This window comes from Callithrix jacchus, chromosome 4 (assembly GCF_049354715.1).
Source record: "Callithrix jacchus isolate 240 chromosome 4, calJac240_pri, whole genome shotgun sequence".
In the NCBI taxonomy this organism is placed as follows: Eukaryota; Metazoa; Chordata; class Mammalia; order Primates; family Cebidae; genus Callithrix; species Callithrix jacchus.
The window spans coordinates 177,155,994-177,178,513 of record NC_133505.1 but is presented as its reverse complement, the minus strand read 5'-3'; the positions used below and the strand labels follow the sequence as shown (position 1 = coordinate 177,178,513).

At 39.4% G+C, this 22,520-nt stretch overlaps 1 protein-coding gene across 1 annotated transcript; it reads left to right on the top strand.

Moving 5' to 3' along the window:
• Nucleotides 1-296: 296 nt before the first annotated feature.
• On the top strand, nt 297-19,235 carry PSMB1 (proteasome 20S subunit beta 1). Its single transcript, XM_002747201.7, has 6 exons — nt 297-480; nt 4,490-4,597; nt 7,702-7,783; nt 10,127-10,256; nt 16,749-16,855; nt 18,950-19,235. Exons 1-6 carry the CDS (start codon nt 368-370, stop codon nt 19,133-19,135), a joined length of 726 nt encoding a protein of 241 aa, XP_002747247.2. The 5' UTR covers nt 297-367; the 3' UTR covers nt 19,136-19,235.
• Nucleotides 19,236-22,520: the final 3,285 nt, after the last annotated feature.

Below are 22,520 nucleotides of genomic sequence, written 5' to 3'. Positions count from 1 at the left end.
ACATACATTTTGTATTAGCCAGGACAATTTAGGCTGTTACTATTATTCCAGTTGCCGTTGCTCCACAGTTTTGGCAAATTTTTGCACGGTCAGACTTTTAAAATTTTGTCCATATGGGTGAATTCCAATCTTTTCTTCGGGGGAAAAACAAAAAACAAAAACCTTAATATCTTTCTGGTAATGGGCAGGACCCAACTATGAAAGGGACTAGCGGCAGAGCAGCCCTCCAGGAGCAACGACTAGTGCGAGATAGAGAGGCCGGGAGCGAGTTACAGGAAAGCCGGAAGTGGCGTAACGTCCGGTCAGGGCGGCCATCTCGCCGTGAGGCAGCAGGAGTAGCGGCCGGAGTTGCGGGCGCTTCAGTGAGATGTTGTCCTCTACAGCCATGTATTCGGGTCCTGGCAGAGAGCTGGGAATGGAGCCGCACAGAGCTGCGGGACCTCTGCAGCTACGATTTTCGCCCTACGCTTTCAACGGAGGGTAAAAACCCTTGAGAGCCGCAGCTTTCACTTTCGCCCTCCCCCCATCTGCTGAAGCCTATTTGGGGGTCACCGCCGCGAAGGCGCTGCCCAGATCCCCTGCAGGCCTCAGAACCCTGAGCTGAGTGGGTCCGCACAAGGCCGGTCTTCCTGCCGTCCTCTCTTGCGCTGTTTCCCCCTTTAGGCTCGCTTTGCTCTGGTTTACTTGGTGATTGCGATACAGCCTCGGTTTTTAGGGTTTCCCATTACCGCCTGGTTGGCTGGGTCTGTGCGGACCGCCACTCCATGCTCCTTGCTGCTGTAAGACGGTCGACAGCTTCCGCCCATATGGAAGACCTTTAAAACTATCTTAGCTTTTCGCAGAGTCTGAACACGTTTCTTAAGCCAGCAGGCGAGGACAGAGGTCTAGCGTCTGAAACTAAAAAGTTAGGATTGTTTGGTCTGTGTTGTTAGATGCATAGTTGTGTCGGTAGGGAACGTCTCATTGTAGCTGCCTGACTTCCGTTATCTCTAATTGTGCAGTTTAGTCATTGTCTTTTATTTCAAATAGAAGGTGGGATTGATTGAGCAAACAATTTCGTAGATAAGTGCTTTTTTTTTTTTTAACGTTCGGCTTAAGTTCAGGAAAAAAAAAATAGAAGATGGACCTTGTAATATGTGGGTTCTTGCATGTTCAAGTTTGGTTTTTATTTTAATTACCAGCTTTATTTTGAGTAATAAAATTTCCCGTGGTGGTACACCAGAGATTTAGAGTTACAGAAAGATGCTCTGTTTAAGAGTCTTGACAGGGAAGAGCTGTAAATTTAAGCAGTGGTTATAGTTATCAATTAAGCTTAGTATATTAAAATATAAACACTCAATTTAGAACAGATGGTTCTTTAAGAAAATCAAAAATATTGGCTGGGCACCATGGCTCGCCCCTGTAATCCCAGCACTTTGGGACGCCAAGACAGGAGGATCATCTCTTGAGGCCAGGAGTTGAAGACCAGCCCCATCTCTACAAAAAAAAACTTTAAAAAAATTTAAAAAGCAAAAATATTAATTGCTTCCTCATAAATTTCAAATATTAACGCACGTTTTTGGAGTGTGATAGATAAGGAAAGACTGATTTTAGCTTCGATTCTGCCACTAAAGGATAGTGTGGTCTTTGGGTACTTCTGAACTTCTTGAACCTAAATTTCCTTATCTTCCTTAGCAGCTTCATAGTTTTTGGTGAGAAACATGAGAGATGTATTTTGTAAATTGTAAGCCGTCATCTTATTTAATCCTCTAACACTTCCTGTGATGACTCATTAAGTTATATATTGTAGGGAGGGTTATTGGACCCATTTTGTAAGACTATTTCCCATAAATAAGAATTTTCAGTGTTAAGTATGCCCTACTCATTACTCGCTTTTTACTCCCTTGTAATTCGGTTTATGCCATTACTGCCCTAAAAGTTACTTAGAACTTTCTGATTACTTTTCCTTAGCGTTTGTTCTTTTTCTTTCGTGTTTATTGCAGCTGGCTCTCAGGTAGTCTTTGCTTCCACAAAATGAGGCCTAGTTCTTTCTTTCTACTCTCTTTAGATGTAGTTAAACAAATCATTAGGTGCTTTATCACTCAGCACTCTTAATGTCTCATTCCTGGGAGGATTAATCCCAAATCTGATTTTTTAGTTCTGCCTCTCATGAGTCCCTCGATTCTTGCTTCTTCAGTAAACGTTTCTTTTTATTTGTTTATTCATTCATTCATTCATTCATTTTTATGAAGACAGGGTTTCACCATGTTGGCCAGGCTGGTCTTGAACTCTACCTCAGGTGATCCGCCCACCTCGGCCTCCCAGAGTGTTGAAATTACAGGCATGAGCCACCATGCCTGGCCAGAAAAACATTTCTATCGGGTTTTTCTGCTCTTATGGTAAATCAAGACAGGTAACAAAACAAAAAGCAAGCTAATTATTCCTCTCAATTTCCTCTCCTCCTTTGTTTTTATTATTATTATTTTTTTTTTGAGATGGAATCTCACTCTGTAGCCCAGCCTTGAGTGCAGTGGCACAGTCTCGGCTCATCGCAACCTCCACCTCCCGAATGCAAGCAATTCTCCTGCCTCAGCCTCCTGAGTAGCTGGAATTACAGGCACCCACCACCACGCCTGGCTAATTTTTTCTATTTTTAGTAGAGAGGGGTTTCGCCGTGTTGGCCAGTCTGGTCTCAAACTCTTGAATTCAGGCAAATTCAAACTCCGGAAATTCGCCTGCCTCAGCCTCCCGAAGTGCTGGGATTACAGGCATGAGCCACTGTGCCCAGCCTCCTCTCCACCATTAAAATACTTATAATTATGCCATCATTCTGCTCATATAAGTTCTAAACCTTGGATGTTATTATTGGTTTTCCCAGTTCCTAACACATTTAAGTAGATATAAAAACATGTCTATTTTGTGTATTTGTGATGATTTTGGATTTACCTGTTCGTTCCCTGTTCACCTGCTACCTTACCATTGTGTTAGTAGTATTAGAACAATATTTCCATCCCATTTCATAATTATGTATTGTCAGAGTAGTCTTCCTAAAACCCCACTTTTTAAATGGGACTTTTCTCTCTCTCTCTTTCTTTTTTTAAAGACCAGGTCTCACTCTAAAATGCCCAGATACAGTCATAGCTCACTGCAGCCTTGAACACCTGGGCTCAAGCAGTCCTCCCTCCTCAGCCTCCTGAGTAGTTACAACTACAGATCATTCTTGCTCAGAAAACCTTCATCATACCTTGCTAAAATTCCAAAATCTTTAGCTTGGCATTTGGAATTTTCTACAGTAGGAACCCTGTCCATCACATAAACCTTATGTTACTACATGTGCTTATGCAGAAAGGGCCACCTGAATGAGTTGCTTGAATGTATGTACTGTTTGAATTATTACCTGTTTGCCTTTACTTTCTGTTTATTTTACCTGGAATGCCGTCATTTTCTATGTGAGAGCTTTAACACAAATCCCACCTCAGTAAAAATAGTGGCTAAAGTTTTCTGAGTCCTTATGTCTGTGAGGCACCATGCCTTAATTTCCACTACTGCATTGAAGCAGTGGTTATAGTTACCAGTCAAGCTTTGTACATTAAGATATACACACCCAAATATACACACCTGTGACACAGGTACTGTTACCATCAACTTGAATTTGGAGAATTTGCCCAAGATGACATACCTAGTAAATAGCAAGATGGGTCTCTGTCTCAATGTCATTCCAGGGTCCAGGTGATTAATCATATTCTAGTGCCACAGCAGTCATAGCTGACACTTATTAGAGGACCAGTTACATGTCAGGCACTGCAATAAGGGCTTTACAGATTTGATTCTTTGAACACCCTAATGAGGTAACGACTGATATGATCTCTGAAATTGAGGCTTTGAGAAGTAACTTACCCACAGCCTCATATCTACTAAATGGGAAAGCCAGAATTAGAACCAAGGCAGTCTGCTTTTGAAATTCATACTGTAAGTCTCTTTGATAAGCTGTCAAATTGTACAGCCACAGAGGGAAAATACTACTGTTTGCCTGTTTATTTGTTATATAAGGACTTGAGTATAAAGAAATAGGCATTATATAAGGACTTGGATATAAAGAAATGAAAAAAAGAATCCCATCTTCTATAAACTCACAGAGCTTGCGTTGTAGTACCGCTGTTTGTACCTGATCCTCAGGGGAACAAATGTAGCATTTAGTTGTTCTGTATTTGTAGTACCTTGCACGAGTAAGTATTTAATGTGTTGGTGATGATAATTCATTGGCTTTTCTGTTACTTCCTGCCAACAACACTTTCCCCTGATTTAGGCTTGTTAATAATTTTTTTTTCCAGACAACTTGTAGCCAGGGGTTCATTCTCTTCCCCCTCATCTTTCGTCTTCCCATTTGAATCCTATTTTTGTTCACATCTAGAGTATTTTATCCCATTATATGCTATGGAGCATTCTTTTATTTGTAGAAATAGGATTGCCACTCTGGAGAATTAATTTTTTTTTGGTCTTTTTTCCTCAGTACTGTACTGGCAATTGCTGGAGAAGATTTTTCGATCGTTGCTTCGGATACTCGATTGAGTGAAGGGTTTTCAATTCATACCCGGGATAGCCCCAAATGTTACAAATTGTAAGTAAATATTTCTAAAGACACTTCACAATACCTTTGTAATGATTTAATGCTTTGAGAGTTTCTACTTCTACGTGATTGATTTCATGAGTTTTTAGGTTGCTTTTGGGAGCAATTTTGTTAGAAAACCATTTTCTAAGTTAATGTTTCCTAATAATTCAATGTGCAGTCTAAACATTTACCATATTCAGGGTACCAACTGCCCTTTCTGTAACCTAAATGTGTTCACCCCAGCATTTTACTGTGAAAAATTTCATATATACAACAAAAGTAAGAGAGTTTCATAATGAAAACCCATATGCCATCACCTAGGTCTTATTGTTTGTTAGGTCTGAGGTGTAATTACTTTGTATCACTTTTTCCATCTACATTTGTCTTAGTCCATTTTATGCTGCTATAACAGAAGGCCATAGACTACATAACTTATAATGAACAGAAATATGCTTGTTTACAGTTCTGGAGTCTGGGAAGTCCAAGATTGAGGGGCTGGCATCTGGTGAGGGCTTTCCTGCTGTGTCTTAACATGGTGTAAGGACAGAGAGAAAAAGGAGAGAACAAATGAGTGCAAACCCACTCTTGATGATAATGTCCATTCCTGAGGGCTGAGCCCTCAAGACCTAAACACCTGTTCCCAATTCCCAGTACCTTCACAATGGCAATTAAATTTCAACATGAGTTTTGAAGGTCACATTCAAACCATAGCACCATTAATCCATTAAATGGTGTTTAGTTTTGTTTTGTTTTTTTTTAAATCTGCCTTCCCACACTTTTTTTAACCTGAAACATTCATCTTAGATATATCCTAAGCAATTATATCCACAGCTCGGTTTTTATAGACTAGCTGTATTTTTCCTCAAACATGAAAATAAAGCCAAAACTTAAAAAACAGAGCCTGCACAAATTACCTAAATATATATTGCAGATTAGCAGTGATTTTGAACAGTTTTGGAAATGCTTATAAATGGTCATGAATTGCTGGGTTAATTACAAAAGCCTGTTAAACTTGAATTGTAATAGGAATGGGATTTACAAGGTTTAGGTCCTTTGGACAGGCCCTCCTTGTATTGTAGGGAGTAGGTAAAGAAGTAAAGATCTGTTTTCTTTCCTGCTCCCAGGGATGGCCCACATCTTAACCAAAAAAAGCAATGAAGTTTGTCTTCATCTTCCCAGTTCTCTTTCTGTCCACGTCCATCTTTTGATACCCCCTTTCTGCTTTCTGTTTATAATGCTCTGGTGTTACCTTTTTCTCCTCAAGGATGACAATTGTACAACTTGAAAGGAGTAAATATGAGGAATAAGATTTTAAAACATAACTTTATGGATACCACCCTTGTACTAGCTTTTACTCATCTTCGTAATGCGTTAGTTATGTTTGCTGCTGAAGTGAGCCCCTACCCCCTCTTTTTTTAAAATGAAACAAGTCAGGTATAGAGATAGAGAACAGGAACAATGCAGCATTAATGAATGCCTGTATATATCCCTCATCCCATGTCCTGTGGGGCTGACCTATAACCAAGCTTGCCTCTTCCAAACCTGTTCGAGACTCTATTCTTTGCATGAAAACTCCCATTTCTTTGATGCAGCTGGATATTTGGGGAAGGATGTTGAAATTCTAAGATTTTTCCCTGTTGGTATTATCAACCAATCTTGTTAGTAAAGGCAGTAAAGCCTTCTAGGAAATTGGAGGTCTTTACATCAGTGCAGTGAGGTTGGTAGTAGGGATAGATCAGGTGATGGTAGTGATGACCCCAGAGGTGTCAGCTGCTCTCCTAGTAGAACGAGTATGGTTTGTGTGAGTCATTCGTAAGTTTCCAAAAGTAAGTAGCGGGTTTTCATGGATTATTGAAGCAAGACTAAAGGTGGCCTCTTCAAAACATTGTTTAGGTTTCTTTATAGATTCATATCAAGATCTGGGAATTAATTTTTGAAATACAAGGTTGAATTTGTATATCTGTACCAAAATTTAATCAGTTCCATACAGATGGACATTTAGGTTTTGTTTCATTTGGGGGCGCTTTTTAAATGTATACTCACTGGTGAATCTAGAGCATCCCTTTGCATATTTGCGTAAAGATATTGACAAACTAGATTTCTAGCAATAGAATTAGTGAAAGTGGTTTGTATTTAAATTTTTAATATACTGCCAAGTTGCTCATCTAACAAGTTAATCAGTTTATATTGTTTCCATAACCTCATCAGCATTTAGTTAGGCATTATTAGCCAGTATAATTGGTTGAAATAGTCTTTTTTTTAGATTTGGATTTCTGAGCAACATAGAGGCTCTTATGTTTATGGTGACTTAATGTCTCTTCTTTCTGTGACTTGTTTGTTTATAGAATGTTCATAGAATCCATCTTTCCATTATGTTATTACTGCTTTTCTGATTTATAAGAACTCTTTGTAGAATCGAAATTAAACTTTGGTAGTAGATGCTACCAGTATATTTTGTTAGGGTTTTAAAAAGCTATTCATAAATTTCTCTGTAGAAGTTTTAACTTTTTATGGAGTCAAATTTATGAAATCTTTCTGTGTAGCCCTTGGATTGTGTCATGTTTAAATCTACCTTCCCCAGGCTGGACATGGTGGCTCACGCTTCTAATCTCAGAGTGCTGGAGAGACCAGCCTGGCCAGCATAGTGAAACCCCATCTCTACTAAAAATACAAAAATTATCTGGGCTTGGTGGCAGGTGCCTGTAATCCCAGGTACTTGGGAAGCTGAGGCAGGAGAATTGCTTGAACCCGGGAGGTGGAGATTGCAGTGAGCCAAGATTGTGCCATTGTGCTCCAGCCTGGGCAACGAGTAAAACTGTCTCAAAAATAATCAATCAACCTACCTACCTTCCCCAGCCCAAGATAGTAAAAAAAATTCACCCATGATTTATTTAGTCCATTCATAGTTACATTTTTAAAGTCTTTGATCCACCTATCTGGAATAAGGAGTGAGACATAGGAGTACAGACATCTGCCCCCCACCGCTGAAGGGTGGCTGCTTGTCCTGTTACCATTTAGGGAATAGTAGGAATAGGAGTTTTAAATTTAAAATTGCCCAACGTATGTTTTACTCTATCTAACCAGCTCAGTTTTCTGAAATGTGCTTTTTACAGAACAGACAAAACAGTCATTGGATGCAGCGGTTTTCATGGAGACTGTCTTACCCTGACAAAGATTATTGAAGCAAGACTAAAGGTAGATGCTTTTATATATTTCTACACTATTTTTAAATTAATAGCAATTTATTATATTCATTTAAACATACAGCTTAACTATTGGTCAGAATAGCTAGAGAGTCACTAGGTTAGTACATTAATTATAAATGTATCCTAGAAATGAAATTATTATTTATTTTTGAGATGGAGTGTTACTCTTGTTGTCCAGGCTGGTGTGTAATGGCATGATCTCAGTTCACCGCAACATCTGACTCCCGGGTTCAAGTGATTCTCCTGCCTCAGCCTCCTGAGTAACTGGGATTACAGGCGCCTGCCACCACGCCTGGCTAATTTTTGTATTTTAGTAGCGATGGGGTTTTGGCCAGGCCGGTCTCAAACTCCTGACCGCATGATCCACCCACCTCGGCCTCCGAAAGTGCTGGGATTGCAGGCGTGAGCCACTGCATCCGGCCCATAAATGAAATTATATTATTAATGCAGGGTCATTCAAGTAGCATAATGTGAAACAACAGCACATTCCATTTGTTAAAGTCTTACATCATATGAAGGGTTCTCTACCATTTTAGAAGTAGCCTAGGAGAAGTTCTTGTGAAGATACTCTGTCTTCAAAAACAAAACAAATCAATTTCTGTGGCAGGAAGGAGCCCCGGAAAGATTTGACACAGGAGCTTGGTTTGCGGCACCATCAGCTGACAAGCTTTCCCTCTTTACAGTGTTGTGCTCTTAGTTGGCAGGATACATGAGTACAAATACGAAAGAATGAATAAGCCAGGAGCCTGGATGAGAAGCACAACATACACCATTAACTTCTATCACCTGACAGGCTTCATTTGATAGCCAGCTGCCAGAAGTCATGAGTGATCACATTTGGTTTTGCCCATGTGAATAACACTTGAGATTATTTACACTTGTGAGTGGTCACTGGAGTATGTAATGTCATTTTTTACTGACACGTGCTTTTTGATTGTGTAGAAAGGATTTCACTCAATATTTATCAATTGTTAATACTTTTTTCGAAACTTATATTGAAAGCTGTGATGTACATTTGTTGACATATTTCTATAATTCCTAATGCTTATTTTATAGATGGGATTTAGAAGACAAAAGTAAACATGACATTGTTAATCAAACAAGAAACGGTGGTGTCAACATAATACACACTCCTTCCTGAAGTTTTTCTGTCATACTTTATTAAATGATGAAGTAAATAATTGTTGGTCTTGAGTTGAAATGGAATGAATAATTTTTTATAGTTTTTGTCTTGGAAAGACTCTGCAAAATGACTTATCTGTTACTTGTAGTGTAGTTGATCTCTAATCAGTTTTTAGTGTTTTGACTCATTGTTTGATTTTACAGTGCTAGTTAGGTATCTGTCTGTTTATTTAGAGACAGTGTCACGCTTTGTTGCCCAGGCCAGAGTATAGTGGTTCAATCATAGTTCACTGTAGACTTCATCTCCTGGGCTCAAACATTCTCCTGCCTCAGTTGAGATTACAGGTGTGAGCCACTATGCCTGGCTTTACGTTTCTCTTTAGAGATGTTTGCTATATGGGTAATAAAATTAGTGATCTTAAATTCATTTTATGTTTATAATTTTTGTGAAGTTTCTCTATCGGTAGATAATGTAGGGTTCCCAAGGGTATGGTACAGGTAGGATTTTGCAATCACTGTATTGTCATGCTAAGACCCTGTTTTGGACGCTTGCGTTCTCTACTGTAGATGTTTCAGGATCACGACCACTGCTGGGTATTAAAATTATGCAGAATAAGGGTGTTCCCTTATGTCTTCTGTTGTCACAGAGATCTGGTCCACAAAGAGAGGGACTTAGATCTGGGTTTTGATCAGGGATTGGCATAATTTTTTCTGTAAAGGACCAGATAGGAAATATTTCAGCTTTATGTGCTAGTTGATCTCTGTCACAACTATTTGTTTCTGCTTTTGTAGTGAAAAGGCAGCCACGGACAATAGTTACAGAAATAGGGGGTAGGCTGGATTTGGCCCCTGGGCTGTAATTTGCTGACCCCAGTCTAGATGCAGAGTGAGGGAGAAAGATGGATTTGAACCCATCTTCCTTAGGCCATTTCATGTGCCCTTTCATGCACATTAGCTCTTGGATTGGCAGTACCTTACATAAGGATGCTATAGAGAATAGTCTTTAAACCAGAGAGCTGAGGGCAAACTTGGCATTCCTTCCCTTAAAATTGTATCTTAGTAATACTCTGTTGGTTGAGCATGAAAGAAATTGGCATGCTTTCCCCTTTCACTGTGGTATGCATTTATTTATTCACTTTATACTGTTGCTTGTTCTGGTCTATAATAGCCTCTGCCTCTGCATGCCTGTTACTTTTATCAATAATTGCAGATGTATAAGCATTCCAATAATAAGGCCATGACTACGGGGGCAATTGCTGCAATGCTGTCTACGATCCTGTATTCAAGGCGCTTCTTTCCGTACTATGTTTACAACATCATTGGTGGACTTGATGAAGAAGGTAAAATTTCTGTTTTCTGGAAAATGGTGGGGAAAAGGAATTGTTATTTCCTAGATGTATGTATTTCCAGCTAGAGTTGAAAATACCATCTAACACCATTCTCATTTTATTTCTGATATTGAAAGTGACGAGATTGAAGCTGAAAGGGAAATATATGATATCCAAAGACACGTTAAAGCTCTAATAGTGAATGTTAAGCAGCCAGTTACTTTACTAGTTTTTCGGGATCTCGCATACGATAATAATAAATAATTAGGCATTTTTGTCTCATACAAAGAAATCTGACCTAGAAAGTTGGACCTAAACAGGATTCTGAATATTAAAACTTTTTCTTAACAGACGTACTTCCAAAAGTATGTCTTAGAAGTATGTCTTGAAAAGTCTTAGAAGTCATTTGGGGTAATTAATAATTTGAATCTACTCCAGTGTTTTCAGAACTTTTTGAAATGCCTCTTTGATTTTCTGTCAGAGTCAGACCAGGGGTGCCTGAGAGTATTAGTCTTGTTACTTACTATTTCATCTGTTTTTTGATCCAAAGCTATGTTGCCCCACATGTATGCCCTATGGGCATTGATGTTTTCTCATTTGGATTGGCTTCTGGTTGCTTCTAAAAAATCAAGTACAATCTCCAGGACAGATCTGTGTCACCATTTAGAATAGTTCATTGAGATAAGAAGTGACAGAAATCTCTAGACGAAATTGACCAAGCAAAAAAAAATTAAAAAATAAAAAATTTAAAAAATAAAGGAAATCTCTAGACGAGGACATTATTGGAGTAAGCCCATCTTTGGTGTTCCTTCTGACTGAATCAGTGGCTAGAGTTGCCCTAAAAGTGGTGGCAAAGGAATTCCTGTAAGGGACTGCCCTGAACCTAGTTGGGGTTCCAGAACACTAAATCTCAGGGTGATCAGTTGAAAGCATTTAGTGCTGCAGCAGTCCTCTCAACAGACAGCAGGAAAAGATGTGTCCACAGTGAGGGAGTCTAGTTAGGGAGTTTATCTGAGTGTTTAAGGAATTAGGTTAAAGGCCAGGGATAGTTTCTGTGTGTTTAGCAACAGGGGTAATTTCTCAGTGTTTTCAAGCAATAGCATAAACAATATTATCAGTGCCTGGGAATGTTCAAGGCAGGCTTTGGCATGGGTCTGAGCCTCCAGGGGAATACCTGCAGCTGGCCACATCACAGAGCAGTCAAAGCCCTCTCTCTTTCTCAGGTGGACACAGAAAGAAAAGGGGACTGGGGAACCCTACGTCTCAAGTGTTGACTCCTGTCCCTTTCTGTTCCATGAGCATTTTCTTTGCATGCGCTCTCTCTCGGGCTCTTAATATCTGCCCCCATACACATCCTTGGGAAACACACTGATCATTTTACCTACCCTGGTTTAGGTGTAGACAAATTAGGTTGACAAAATTTCTTTTTAAGGCTTTCAACTTTACTTGAAAACTAAGAGAAAAAGTATAGAAATAGTAAAAATAGAAATGAATTACCCTTAACCTGGGTAATTAAATTCTAGCTACAGATTAGTTTGCCTAACCTAGCATGCTGGATGCTTCTGGTGTCTTTTTTGACTTACGTTATGCTTGACTTGAATGTCAGATTAATAGATTCAGATTTTAGCAACATTAAAAATTGTTGCCATTGAATTTCTGCAGGCCGAACAGGATCCTTGAGTTTTTCTGAGAGTTAGTCTAATCTGGGAAAGTTGATATTTACTAAGCAGCAGACCTAAGACTTAGGTTTGGCTTTGTTTCACTTCAGAGCTCCATTGCTTTGATTTGCCATGTAACAGTGTTCCTAGTTTTGGTGACAACCTCAGGTGTCTCTAGAAGTGTCTGTTTAAGCTTGTCTGTCGGGTTGGCTTTATGTGTTCTTTAAACTGGTTTTTATTTTATAGAGGAATTTGTGTGAATAATATAGCAGTCCTCTACCTTCTTTTTCCATTGCCCTCCTGAGACAATTTTTAGCTCTTTTACTTGTATTTTCTGGCACTTACCTCCATTTTCCAAAACTATACTGCACTCTTTTGAGATATCTTTTGGTGTTTTGTTCTGGTAGATGATGGTTCTTAGCTCTTGTGTGTCCTCTTCCTCATTAGCATCCTCCCATAACAACACATCAAACTTTTGATAACATAGACCTTTAATGTTTATATTATGACCAGATAGAGAATCATCTTTGTTGCGCCAAGTAGTATGCGTTGATATTTTCTTTCTCGTGTAACTCGTTTTTACTTTTTTCTCAAATTAACTATCTCTGTAATTGGCTCAGATTTCTTTAAACTTTTTGTCAGTTCTTTGTACACTCTGAATACAATTCGTCTGATGGTCAGACCTCACATAATATAGGTGGGTCTCTTTTCCCTTTGCTTAAGGATAGACTAGGTGTGCTAAGACAGACGTACACTGCCATCCTGAGATTTCACCACATCCTGTGCTGTCTTCTTTCTTGATTTATTTCCTTATTTTAGAAGAGATTTCTGAAAATTGAAAACGGGACCTTTTTGAGACTTTGCTTTTACGATCTTTTCTTTACCCTGGTGTTCTGAAATTGTATAGTGATGTTCCTTGCCTCGAGTTTCTTATTTATTTTGTCCTTTCTCCACCTTCTTTTCCTCTCTTCCTGCCCTACCCCTCCCCACCTTCTCTACAACCACCTAGATTATGACCCGGTGCTTATTTTTTACTCCATATATTCTCCATCTCTTTGTCTTTTTTGCTCTACTGTATGAAGATTTTCTTAATTTTAGCTTTTCTTTTTTTTCCTGAGATGGAGTTTTGCTCTTGTTACCCAGGCTGGAGTACAATGGCACAATCTCGGCTCACCGCAACCTCTGCCTCCTGGTTCAGGAAATTCTTCTGCCTCAGCCTCCTGAGTAGCTGGGATTTCAGGCATACACCACCGTGCCCAGCTAATTTTTTGTATTTTTAGTAGAGACGGTATTTCGCCATGTTGACCAGGATGGTCTCTATCTCTTGACCTCGTGATCCACTTGCCTCGGCCTCCTAAAGTGCTGGGATTACAGGTGTGAACCACCGCGCCCAGCTAATTTTAGCTTTTCATTCTTTATTGATTGCTTTTATTTCTGGTGACATTAATTTCTAAGAGCTTTTTCTTATTTTCTGACTCTTTTTTAAAAAATCCGGTTTTTGTTAGATGTCGTGTACTCTCTTTGCAGTTTTCTATATTTCATTACAGTGCTTTTTTTTTTTAATGTCTGTTCATTTTTAGCCTCTGTCTTCTCTGTTAGAGGCTTCCTTCAAATTTCTGATTTTTTTTTTTGGTGTCCATTCACATTGAAAAGTGTTATACCAAAATTTGATTATAAGTCCTTGTTGACATGGCTTGTAGCCATTAACTGGGTGTTTAAGCAGCATTTTCTTCAGATGAAGAATTTCTTTAATCTTTTTTTTTTTGAGGCAAGAGTCTTAATCTGTTGCCCAGGCTGGAATGCAGTGGTGTGATCTCAGGTCAATGCAACCTCCACCTCCTGGATTCTAGCAATTCTCCTGCCTCAGCCTCCTGAGTAGCTGGGTTTATAGGCACTTGCCAGAACGCCCAGCTACTTTTTGAATTTTTTTGGATTTTTTTTTTTTTCTTTTTAGTCAAGATGGGGTTTCACCACATTAGCCAGCATGGTCTCCATCTCCTGACCTCATGATTTGCCCACCTCAGCCTCCCAAGTGCCGGAATTATAGGCGTGAGCCACCGAGCTGGCCAGGAATTTATTTAATCTTTTTTCCTGGAATGAGGTGGGACTGCAGGAAGAAAAACCTGGTTGGCAGCTTTAGGCCTTGGAGGAAGAAGGGGACTGAAAGTCTGTGTTTTGTTTACATCAGCTTTCCATCTCATGTGTTTTTGCTCCTACCCTTTGCTACTCTTGAGCTTGGTCCGCTAAGTCCGGAGACTCTGCTAATGTCTCAGGAGACTTCATTTACTGTCTTCGGTGTTGGTCGATGTGGGGACCTGGAGAGCAGTGCTCCATATTGAAACTTTAGGACTGCAAGGTCCACAACTCTTTGGTTTGATATCAACCACTGTCCACACTAACCTCTCTGTCTTTAATCTCTTAATTGCTGTCATGCCTTTAAAAATTTTTTTCCCAAATTAAAAGTGGCTTTTGTTTTTCTTTAATGAAAACAATCAGTACATGTTTATACATTACACGCATGCAGTTTTATATAAGTAGGACTTTGGTATCGGTTTTTCTGTAACTATATATACATTATGTATTATCGAGATCTAAGCTATATGCATAATGATTTTGTATATTTTTTTTCCTTCTGTTTTTGCTGCTATAACACAATGATTTTTAATTGCTGACTTACACAGTATGGCTGTCCCGTCATTTACCTAATAAGTCCTCTAAAGGGCGTTTGGTTTCCTGTTTTCTTAATACAGGCAATATGACGAACATCTTTGTAAATATACTTTTGTGTACTTCTCCGATTATGCTTGGCTTGTTGGAATAAACTTCTAGTAGTAGAAGTATTGGGCCAGATTTTTTTTTTTTTTTTGTATTTTGTTGACTACACCCTTTCTAAAGGACACACCAGTATCCTGAGTACCTGATTTTATGTAACCTTCCCAGTAGAATTAACACATTTTGAAACATATCTTTGCCCATTAAACAATCCATTATTTTAATTTATATTATTATGGGCAATGTTTTCATACATATATTGACTTTAAATTTCCTCTTTGGAGACTGATTCATATATTAACTTTCCCCCATTTCCTTATTTGCAGGTTAGTTTTCTTACTGATTTTCAAGAACTATGTTCAACTGTGTCAACCCTCTGTAATCTTATAGATACCCCCAAGAGTGGTATTTTTCTCTTTTGGGTGATGTCTTTCACTACACAGAAATTTCTGTGTTTCATACAGTCTAATCAGTCGATAATTTCTTTAAGACATTCAGTTTCCTGCCTTGTTAGAAAAACCCCTCCCATCCAAAGCTTACCTGTATTTCTTTTAAAATTTGTCTGATTTTATTTTTTTACATGGAAATTATTTTTGGATTTTACTTTGACGAGGAAGAGCACTTTGTAATCAAGATTGATGCCATTCTACGTTGATTTATTTTTATTTTCTTATTTTGTGTATGTGTGTGTTGATTTTACCAGTGTCTCTCTTGCTTTTTCTAGAGGGTCTTTAAAGCTATGTTCTTAGATATATCCCACCCTTTCTTTTGTTTGTTTTTTTAAATTTGTTGTGTGTGGTTTTCTGAGATTGATTCCATCCTTAAGTAAAGTTTTGGGCCTCAGTTTACTTGTGGCCTGTCGGTCTCATGAGAGATACAACTTTTTTTTTTTTTTTTTGCCTGTACACATTACATCTCTTTCTTTTTTTGTATATTGAGGTTAGTAGGTTACCTGCTATGATCTCATGTCTTTTCCCAAGCTCCCTTCCAGTAAAAACACTAACCACAGTTTCTTAGGTGACCTCAGATGGTGCCTCCTCCCCCAGAGAATTCAGTTTATGCAGTTCTGTAGTAGAAAACATACAACGCTAATGGTGGTTGTACATGGTTAGTAAGAAGTTTGTCCCCATATCACATCTCCCTGCGTAACTAAGTTCTGGTATATGATGTGTTTTCCAAATCAGTTATATTTTTTAAAAATCATTATTTTGTAAATTATTTGTGATTTCTCATGCCCAGGCACAGTTGTTTTTAACAGGCCTTTTTTAAAAATTACAGAACTACCTGTGTTCTTTGTAATAAACTCAAATAATACAGAAGCGTATGAAGTCATTCCCTTCTTGCCTCAAATTCAGTGCTCAAAGATAACCATCCACAGTTTGTTTCCATACTTTGTGCTTGTACAAATAAATAGTTTTCTTATTCTTTTAAACAAAAATAGTATTGTATTATACATGTTACAGAATTGTCTTCTTTTTGCTTTGTCTTGTGGACATATACATAAGTTGTGCTTTCCTTCAAGTTCTCTTCGTTAGCTTAGAAGAGCTGAGATATAAAGACTTCCTTATAAACTACTGTTTGAGTTTGCTGAGGTACCCTTCACAAACCGTAACCTTCTCTGTCTCTGTTCTCCCTGCTCTCTTGTGGGTCCTTACCTACTTTGATTGTTTTCTATATTCATGGCTTCCAACTCTTTTATGTCTGCAGTGGTTCCAGTCCATGTTTCCAGAGATCATAAAAATGCCTCTCTCCCTCATACTGACCCTTCCTCTATTACCCAGTATTATATTTTAACTCCCAAGCATACAGTTGAACCTTGAACAACACACCTACACAGGGATTGGGGCTGTCTGCTGAGTGGTACCTGTGCAACGGTGATTGTTCTGTCTTTCACCATGCAACAGTGTGTGGTGCAGCTGTCACCAGTGCAAAAGTCACTGTGTTCCAACCCTTCCCTGAAGTTTTAGCCAAGGCGATAGTCCATTTTTTGTCACGTTTTGACCTGATTTATTTTTGCAATGATTTGGGATTGTGATTGGATGCCATCCTTATGGATACTGTTTTCTTTTTTAAGGAAAGGGGGCTGTATACAGCTTTGACCCAGTAGGGTCTTACCAGAGAGACTCCTTCAAGGCTGGAGGCTCAGCAAGTGCCATGCTACAGCCCCTGCTTGACAACCAGGTAATACTGTGTCCAGGTAATGATACTGTCCAAGTTGTCATGATGTTCAGCTGAAGTGCTTTCCTCCAAGTTCTCCTCTTCATTAGCTTAGGAGAGTGGAGATACAAAGACTTTCTTATAAATTACTGTTTGAGTTTGGCTAATGTGTCCTACACAAACCTTATCATCTCTCTGTGTGTTCTCCCTACTCTCTCGTGGATCCTAACCTACTCCCATGGCTTTGTTTTCCTGTATTCTTATGACTTCCAACCCCTTTACGTCTGCAGTGGTTCCACCCATGTTTTTAATTCTCTTGCCACCTTTACCTGAAGATCATAAAAATGCCTTTCTCCCCTTACTCACCCTTTTTGTGTTACCTAATACTGTATTTTAGCACCCAACCATATAGTTGACCCTTGAACAACACAGGAATTGGGGCACAGTTTCCTGAGCATTGGAAAATCTACGTACAATTTTCGACTCCCAGAAAACTTTACTAATAAGCCTACTGTTGACCAGAAGCCTTGCCAATAATGTAAACTGTCGATTGTTACATATTTTATGTATGTATTATTAAGTGCTGTATAAACTACAGAAAATAGAATGTTATTTAAAAAAATCATAGGAAGAGAAAATATATTTACAGTACTATACTGTATTTATTAATACTGCAAGTTGCATCATCTGTTTATAAGGAGAATGATCTGTCTGGAGTGGTGGCAATCTACAGTACATTTAAGCAATTCAGCTTTTTTTTGTAATGTCATGACTTTCTCTGCTTCTCAGGGAGCAATTCCAACATCACTAATAGTGCTTTGTTTGGGTCACTTGTTATTTAAGGTTTATAATACTGCACTAAACACAGTGAAAAACAAAGGAGAACCTTGAGAGATCACTTTAACTTGTTATAATCAATTTATGTGTATTTTATGGTAGTAAATGATAAAATAGTATCTACATGCAGTTGTGACATACCATCTTCTTAGTTTTTAAAAATACTTTATGTGGCTCATCTGAGTTTTTTCAAATTGTTGCAAGTCTCCAAAAAATTTCCAGTATGTTTATTGAAAAAATTTATGTATAAATGGACTTGAGGAGTTGAAAACTGTTGTTCAAAGATCAACAACGGTTTTTTTCTTTCTTTTTTTTTGAGTCAGAGTCTCGCCCTGTCACTCATGCTGGAGTGCAATGGTGCAGTCTCAGCTCACTGCAACCTCTGCCTCCCAGATTGAAGCAGTTCTCCTGCCTCGGCCTCCTGAGTAGCTGGGGTTATAAGTGCCAGCCACCACGCCCAGCTAATTTTACATTTTTAGTAGAGATGGGGTTTCACCGTATTGGCCAAGCTGGTCTCTTGGCCAGGCTGGTCTCAAACTATTGACCTCATGATCCGTCCACCTGAGCCTTCCAAAGTGCTTGGATTACAGGCGTGAGCCACACCCAGCTGGTCACCTGTATTCTAATTTGTCCCTCTTTTTGTTTACTGCTAGCCAAATTCAGATCTGCATTATCAGATTATTGGATTTATTTCCTAACATCCTTTCTGCCTACAAGCTTACTTCCCTAATTCATCCTGCTCAGTTTTCTGAAATAAATTATATATAGCTACTCCTCTGCTTATTGCTTATTCACCTTTCACCCACTCTACCCAGAGCCTAACTCTGCTTTTCCCAGAAAAGATGTCTTCTTCCTGACTCCATCCCACATCTTCAGTCTGGAATGTTCTATGCTCTTCAGTGTAGCCTTCAGCACTCACCTACTCAGAAGTCCTGTCTGCTGAAAGTTGAAGCCTTTCTTCTTCTAGGAGACTTAATGGACAGCTATTGGGGCTCTTCTGGCTCTTATTTTCTTCTTAGTTATAACAATTCCCTCATCACTTGCCTCCATACATCTACCTCTCTAGGTCATGTGCTTCTCAAGCGTGGGAGCTTTCACAGTGAATATTTGTCAGATTTCTGATGTGTGTAGTTCATCCAGGTCTGGAAGAGTTTATATTCAGTCTGAGGGACATTTTAATTTTGTGTAGTGTTTTCATCACAAATCCTCATACACATGAGAGTATTGAAGGAAACTTGTTACTGTCACATGACATCTCACCAAAGTTTCCTGTCCCACCAGGTTGGTTTTAAGAACATGCAGAATGTGGAGCATGTCCCACTGTCCTTGGACAGAGCCATGCGGCTGGTGAAAGATGTCTTCATTTCTGCGGCTGAGAGAGACGTGTACACTGGGGATGCACTCCGGATCTGCATAGTGACCAAAGAGGGCATCAGGGAGGAGACTGTTCCCTTAAGGAAGGACTGATCTGTGTACTGTTATCACTAATCAGTCTAGAACTGGTTGATTTTGTACTTTGGAACTGTACTTTGGATGGTTTTGTTTATTAAAAGCGAAACCTGTAGTATTCATTTTGCTACAGCCTGTTTCCTCTAAGCAAGACAGATATAGGAAGTAGAATTTCTTTTCATATTCATTTTTGCCACCCTTTACTATTTTTCAGAGGGTTTTTTGTTGTTGTATGAAAAACAGATCATATTAGTTTTTCCTTACACTAATGAGCCAGGAATTTATCTGTAAAAGTTGACCTTTTGGGCAAACTTATGAAGAGGGCTCTGATATTTATTCCACCAGCTTGCCTAAAGGGACTAGGGTTTTATTAAGACTCTAATGGATATAAATGAACTATCTTTAAGATTTTTCACTTCTGGGACTGTTAAGCAGTCTGGAATTTTGGAGAAAATCTTCAACCAAAATAAAATTATGAAAACAAATAACCCTTTACACAAGTTTTAGCCAGAAATCTGGGATAATTCTCACAACTACTTTAGTAATGTTATAATTGAGACCTAAGTTTTGATAGAGCCAAAATTTTTGTTTTAGATCTATTAAATATATTTTAACAATTTTCTTCTTATTGAACAAGTCAAATTATACCTAACATCGGCGTTATTGTTTGCTTTGTACCAGGACAACCTGTGGTATAAATGAAATTTTACTAAGTTGATGGTTAATCTTAGATACCACTTTTGTTCATTTTCTCTTTTATGAATAATTCAAATTATCAAAAGCTAGTAGGTGCACATTGTAAACATTTATTGCAAAACATCAGTACTGTCACTTGCTATCACGTGCATTGGGGACACAGTGGTAAAACCTGGTTCATATTTCTCTTACAGTGTCTATATTAGGGTTCTCCAAAGACTCACAACCAATAGGATATGTGTGTACAGAGAGATAAGAAAGGGTTTATTAAAGAAATTGGCTTACTCGATTATTGAGACTGAGAAGTCCCATGCCCGGCTGTCTGCAAGCTGGAGAACCAGAGAAACTGGCAGCATGGCTCATTTCAAGTCTGAAGGCCTCACAACCAGGGAAGCTGATAGTACAACTCTCAAAGTCCTGAAAATAAGGAGTTGGGTGTGAGGTGTTGCTGATCAAGTCCCAGAATCCAAAAGCTGGAGAACCTGGAGTTGTGTTGCCCAAGGGCAGAAGACGGAATCCTGGCTTGGGGAGAGAGAGAGAGACAGTGAATTATTTGCCTTTGCCTTTTGGTTCTATCTGGGCTCCATTCAGTTGGATGGTGTCAGCTCACACAGGCCAATCTGCCCTCGGTCCACAAACTCATAGGCCAGTCTCCTCTGGAAACACCCTCACAGACAAACCCAGAAGTAACACTTACCTGCTGTCTTGATATCCCTTAATCCAGTCAGTTGACACCTAAAATTACCTCAATGTCCCAAGTAAAAACTAGACTATTCCATTTGAAATCTGTATTTTTTCATCTTTGTGTATACTAGGTATATTCTTTTTCTAAAGGATTTCCCATTTTGGAATTTTCTATAGTACCTAAAGTTGTGTGTGAGATTTTCTATAAAGTTCTCACCTCCCAAGGTTTATAGGGAAGTTCTACAAATTGAGTAATGATTGCTGGCACATAATTAGTGTTTCATAATGTTTATTTACAACCTTCAGCTAACATTTTAGCATGGCCTCAGTTTTGGAGTCAGTGTCACCAACTCCCGAAGATGCTTGGCGTATTGATTTGGCTACTAATTATTTGGGTAGCTTTTATAGATCATTCAGGCACGTTCCTTGTGTGAAAAGGCAGCCTTTATAAAGATTAGAAGTAGAATTCATTCTTAGAGTTAGCCTTTAAGATTCCAGTGAGAAGCTGCTGCTATATAGAGACTTTTTCTTCATTCCTGCATGCAAGGGGATTGAAAGTATCTGATAATATTACAAATGATTGATGGAAAACTGCTTTCTTTTTGGAGAGGTTAGCTATGACTCCATTTATATACACTGAATGCATGTAGATGTTTAGATTTGTCTTAATTATCTGACAGATGGCTTAAATACTTGCCAGCAGTCTGCTCAGTGGGGCTGTGCTGACTTGGGAGGTTGGAAACAAGCTGAGCCTATGATTGCCAGATACCACTCTTGTGCCTCCATAATTCCCATGCCGCCATAGTTCCTGTTCTAGTCACAGTGACTTTGCAAGCCTACCCAAGAGGAATATAGACAGTTTAGTAGGAAAACAGTATTTCTTACCAAAATAGCCAAGCGTGGTGGCTTATGCCTGTAGTCCTAATACTTTGGGAGGCCAAAGTGGACAGATCACAACAGCCCAGGAATTTGAGACCAGCCTGTGCAACATGGAAAACCCCATCTCTATAAAAAATTTTAAAATGAGCCAGGCATGGTGGCACATTCCTGTGTAGTCCCAGCTACTCAGCAGGCTGAGGTGGAAGAATCACTTGAGCCCAGGAGGTTGAGGCTGCAGTGAGCTGTGATTGCCCCACTGCATTCCAGTGTGGGTTACAGAGCAAGACCCTGTCTCAAAAAAAAAAAAAAAGTCTTAATTACCCTGATAGGTTTCTTTTTCTGCCTTTCTCTTGTACCTGTTACCTTGGTGAACCCTTATTGGCACAAAAGCATATTAACATGCTTTCTGATGGACAGATCAAAGATGGCCAATTAGGAGCAGCTCCCAGTGAAAGCACAGACGGTGAGTGGACACCACATTTACAAACTGATTTTTATTGCCCACAGACCAGGAGATTCCCGGGCAGAGGAGCCCCAAGGGTCGCCAGCATGGCTGTTTTGGCCGGTGCCCCAGCACAGCGGGTCTCTACACAAAATACACAGGTCCGGGCACCATTTTAGCTGGCGATTGGAGCTGCTTGGAGACAGAGTTGCCCGTTCAACCAATAAAAAGGCACTGAAACGGAGCCAGGCCAGGAGATTCCCAGGCAAAAAAGTGCCACAAATCTCAGCGCGGCTGTTTCAGCTGGCATACTGTGTCACCTCATGGGAAATCACACAGATCCTGGCACCTTTTCAACAGGCGACTGGAACACCTGGGAGACAGAGTCACTCATTCAACTGAAGAAAAAAGGGGACTCTGAGGCAGGGAGCCAGGCGATCAGGCTTGGCTGGTCCCACCCCCACAAAAAAACAGCAATCTGAATCACTCTGGATTGAGAGTTTCACAGCAAGCACATCAGAACCCAGGAGGGTCCAGCTCTGTTGGGGAGGGGCATCCACCATCACCGAGGCAGTCCACCACTATGGAGGTAGTTTGCCATTGCTGAGACAGCCCACCATTACAGAGAGCCATTACAGAGGTGGACTGCTGTTGCCGAGGCAATTCTAACTAAACCCGTATAAACAGGACTGCAGAGAAGTT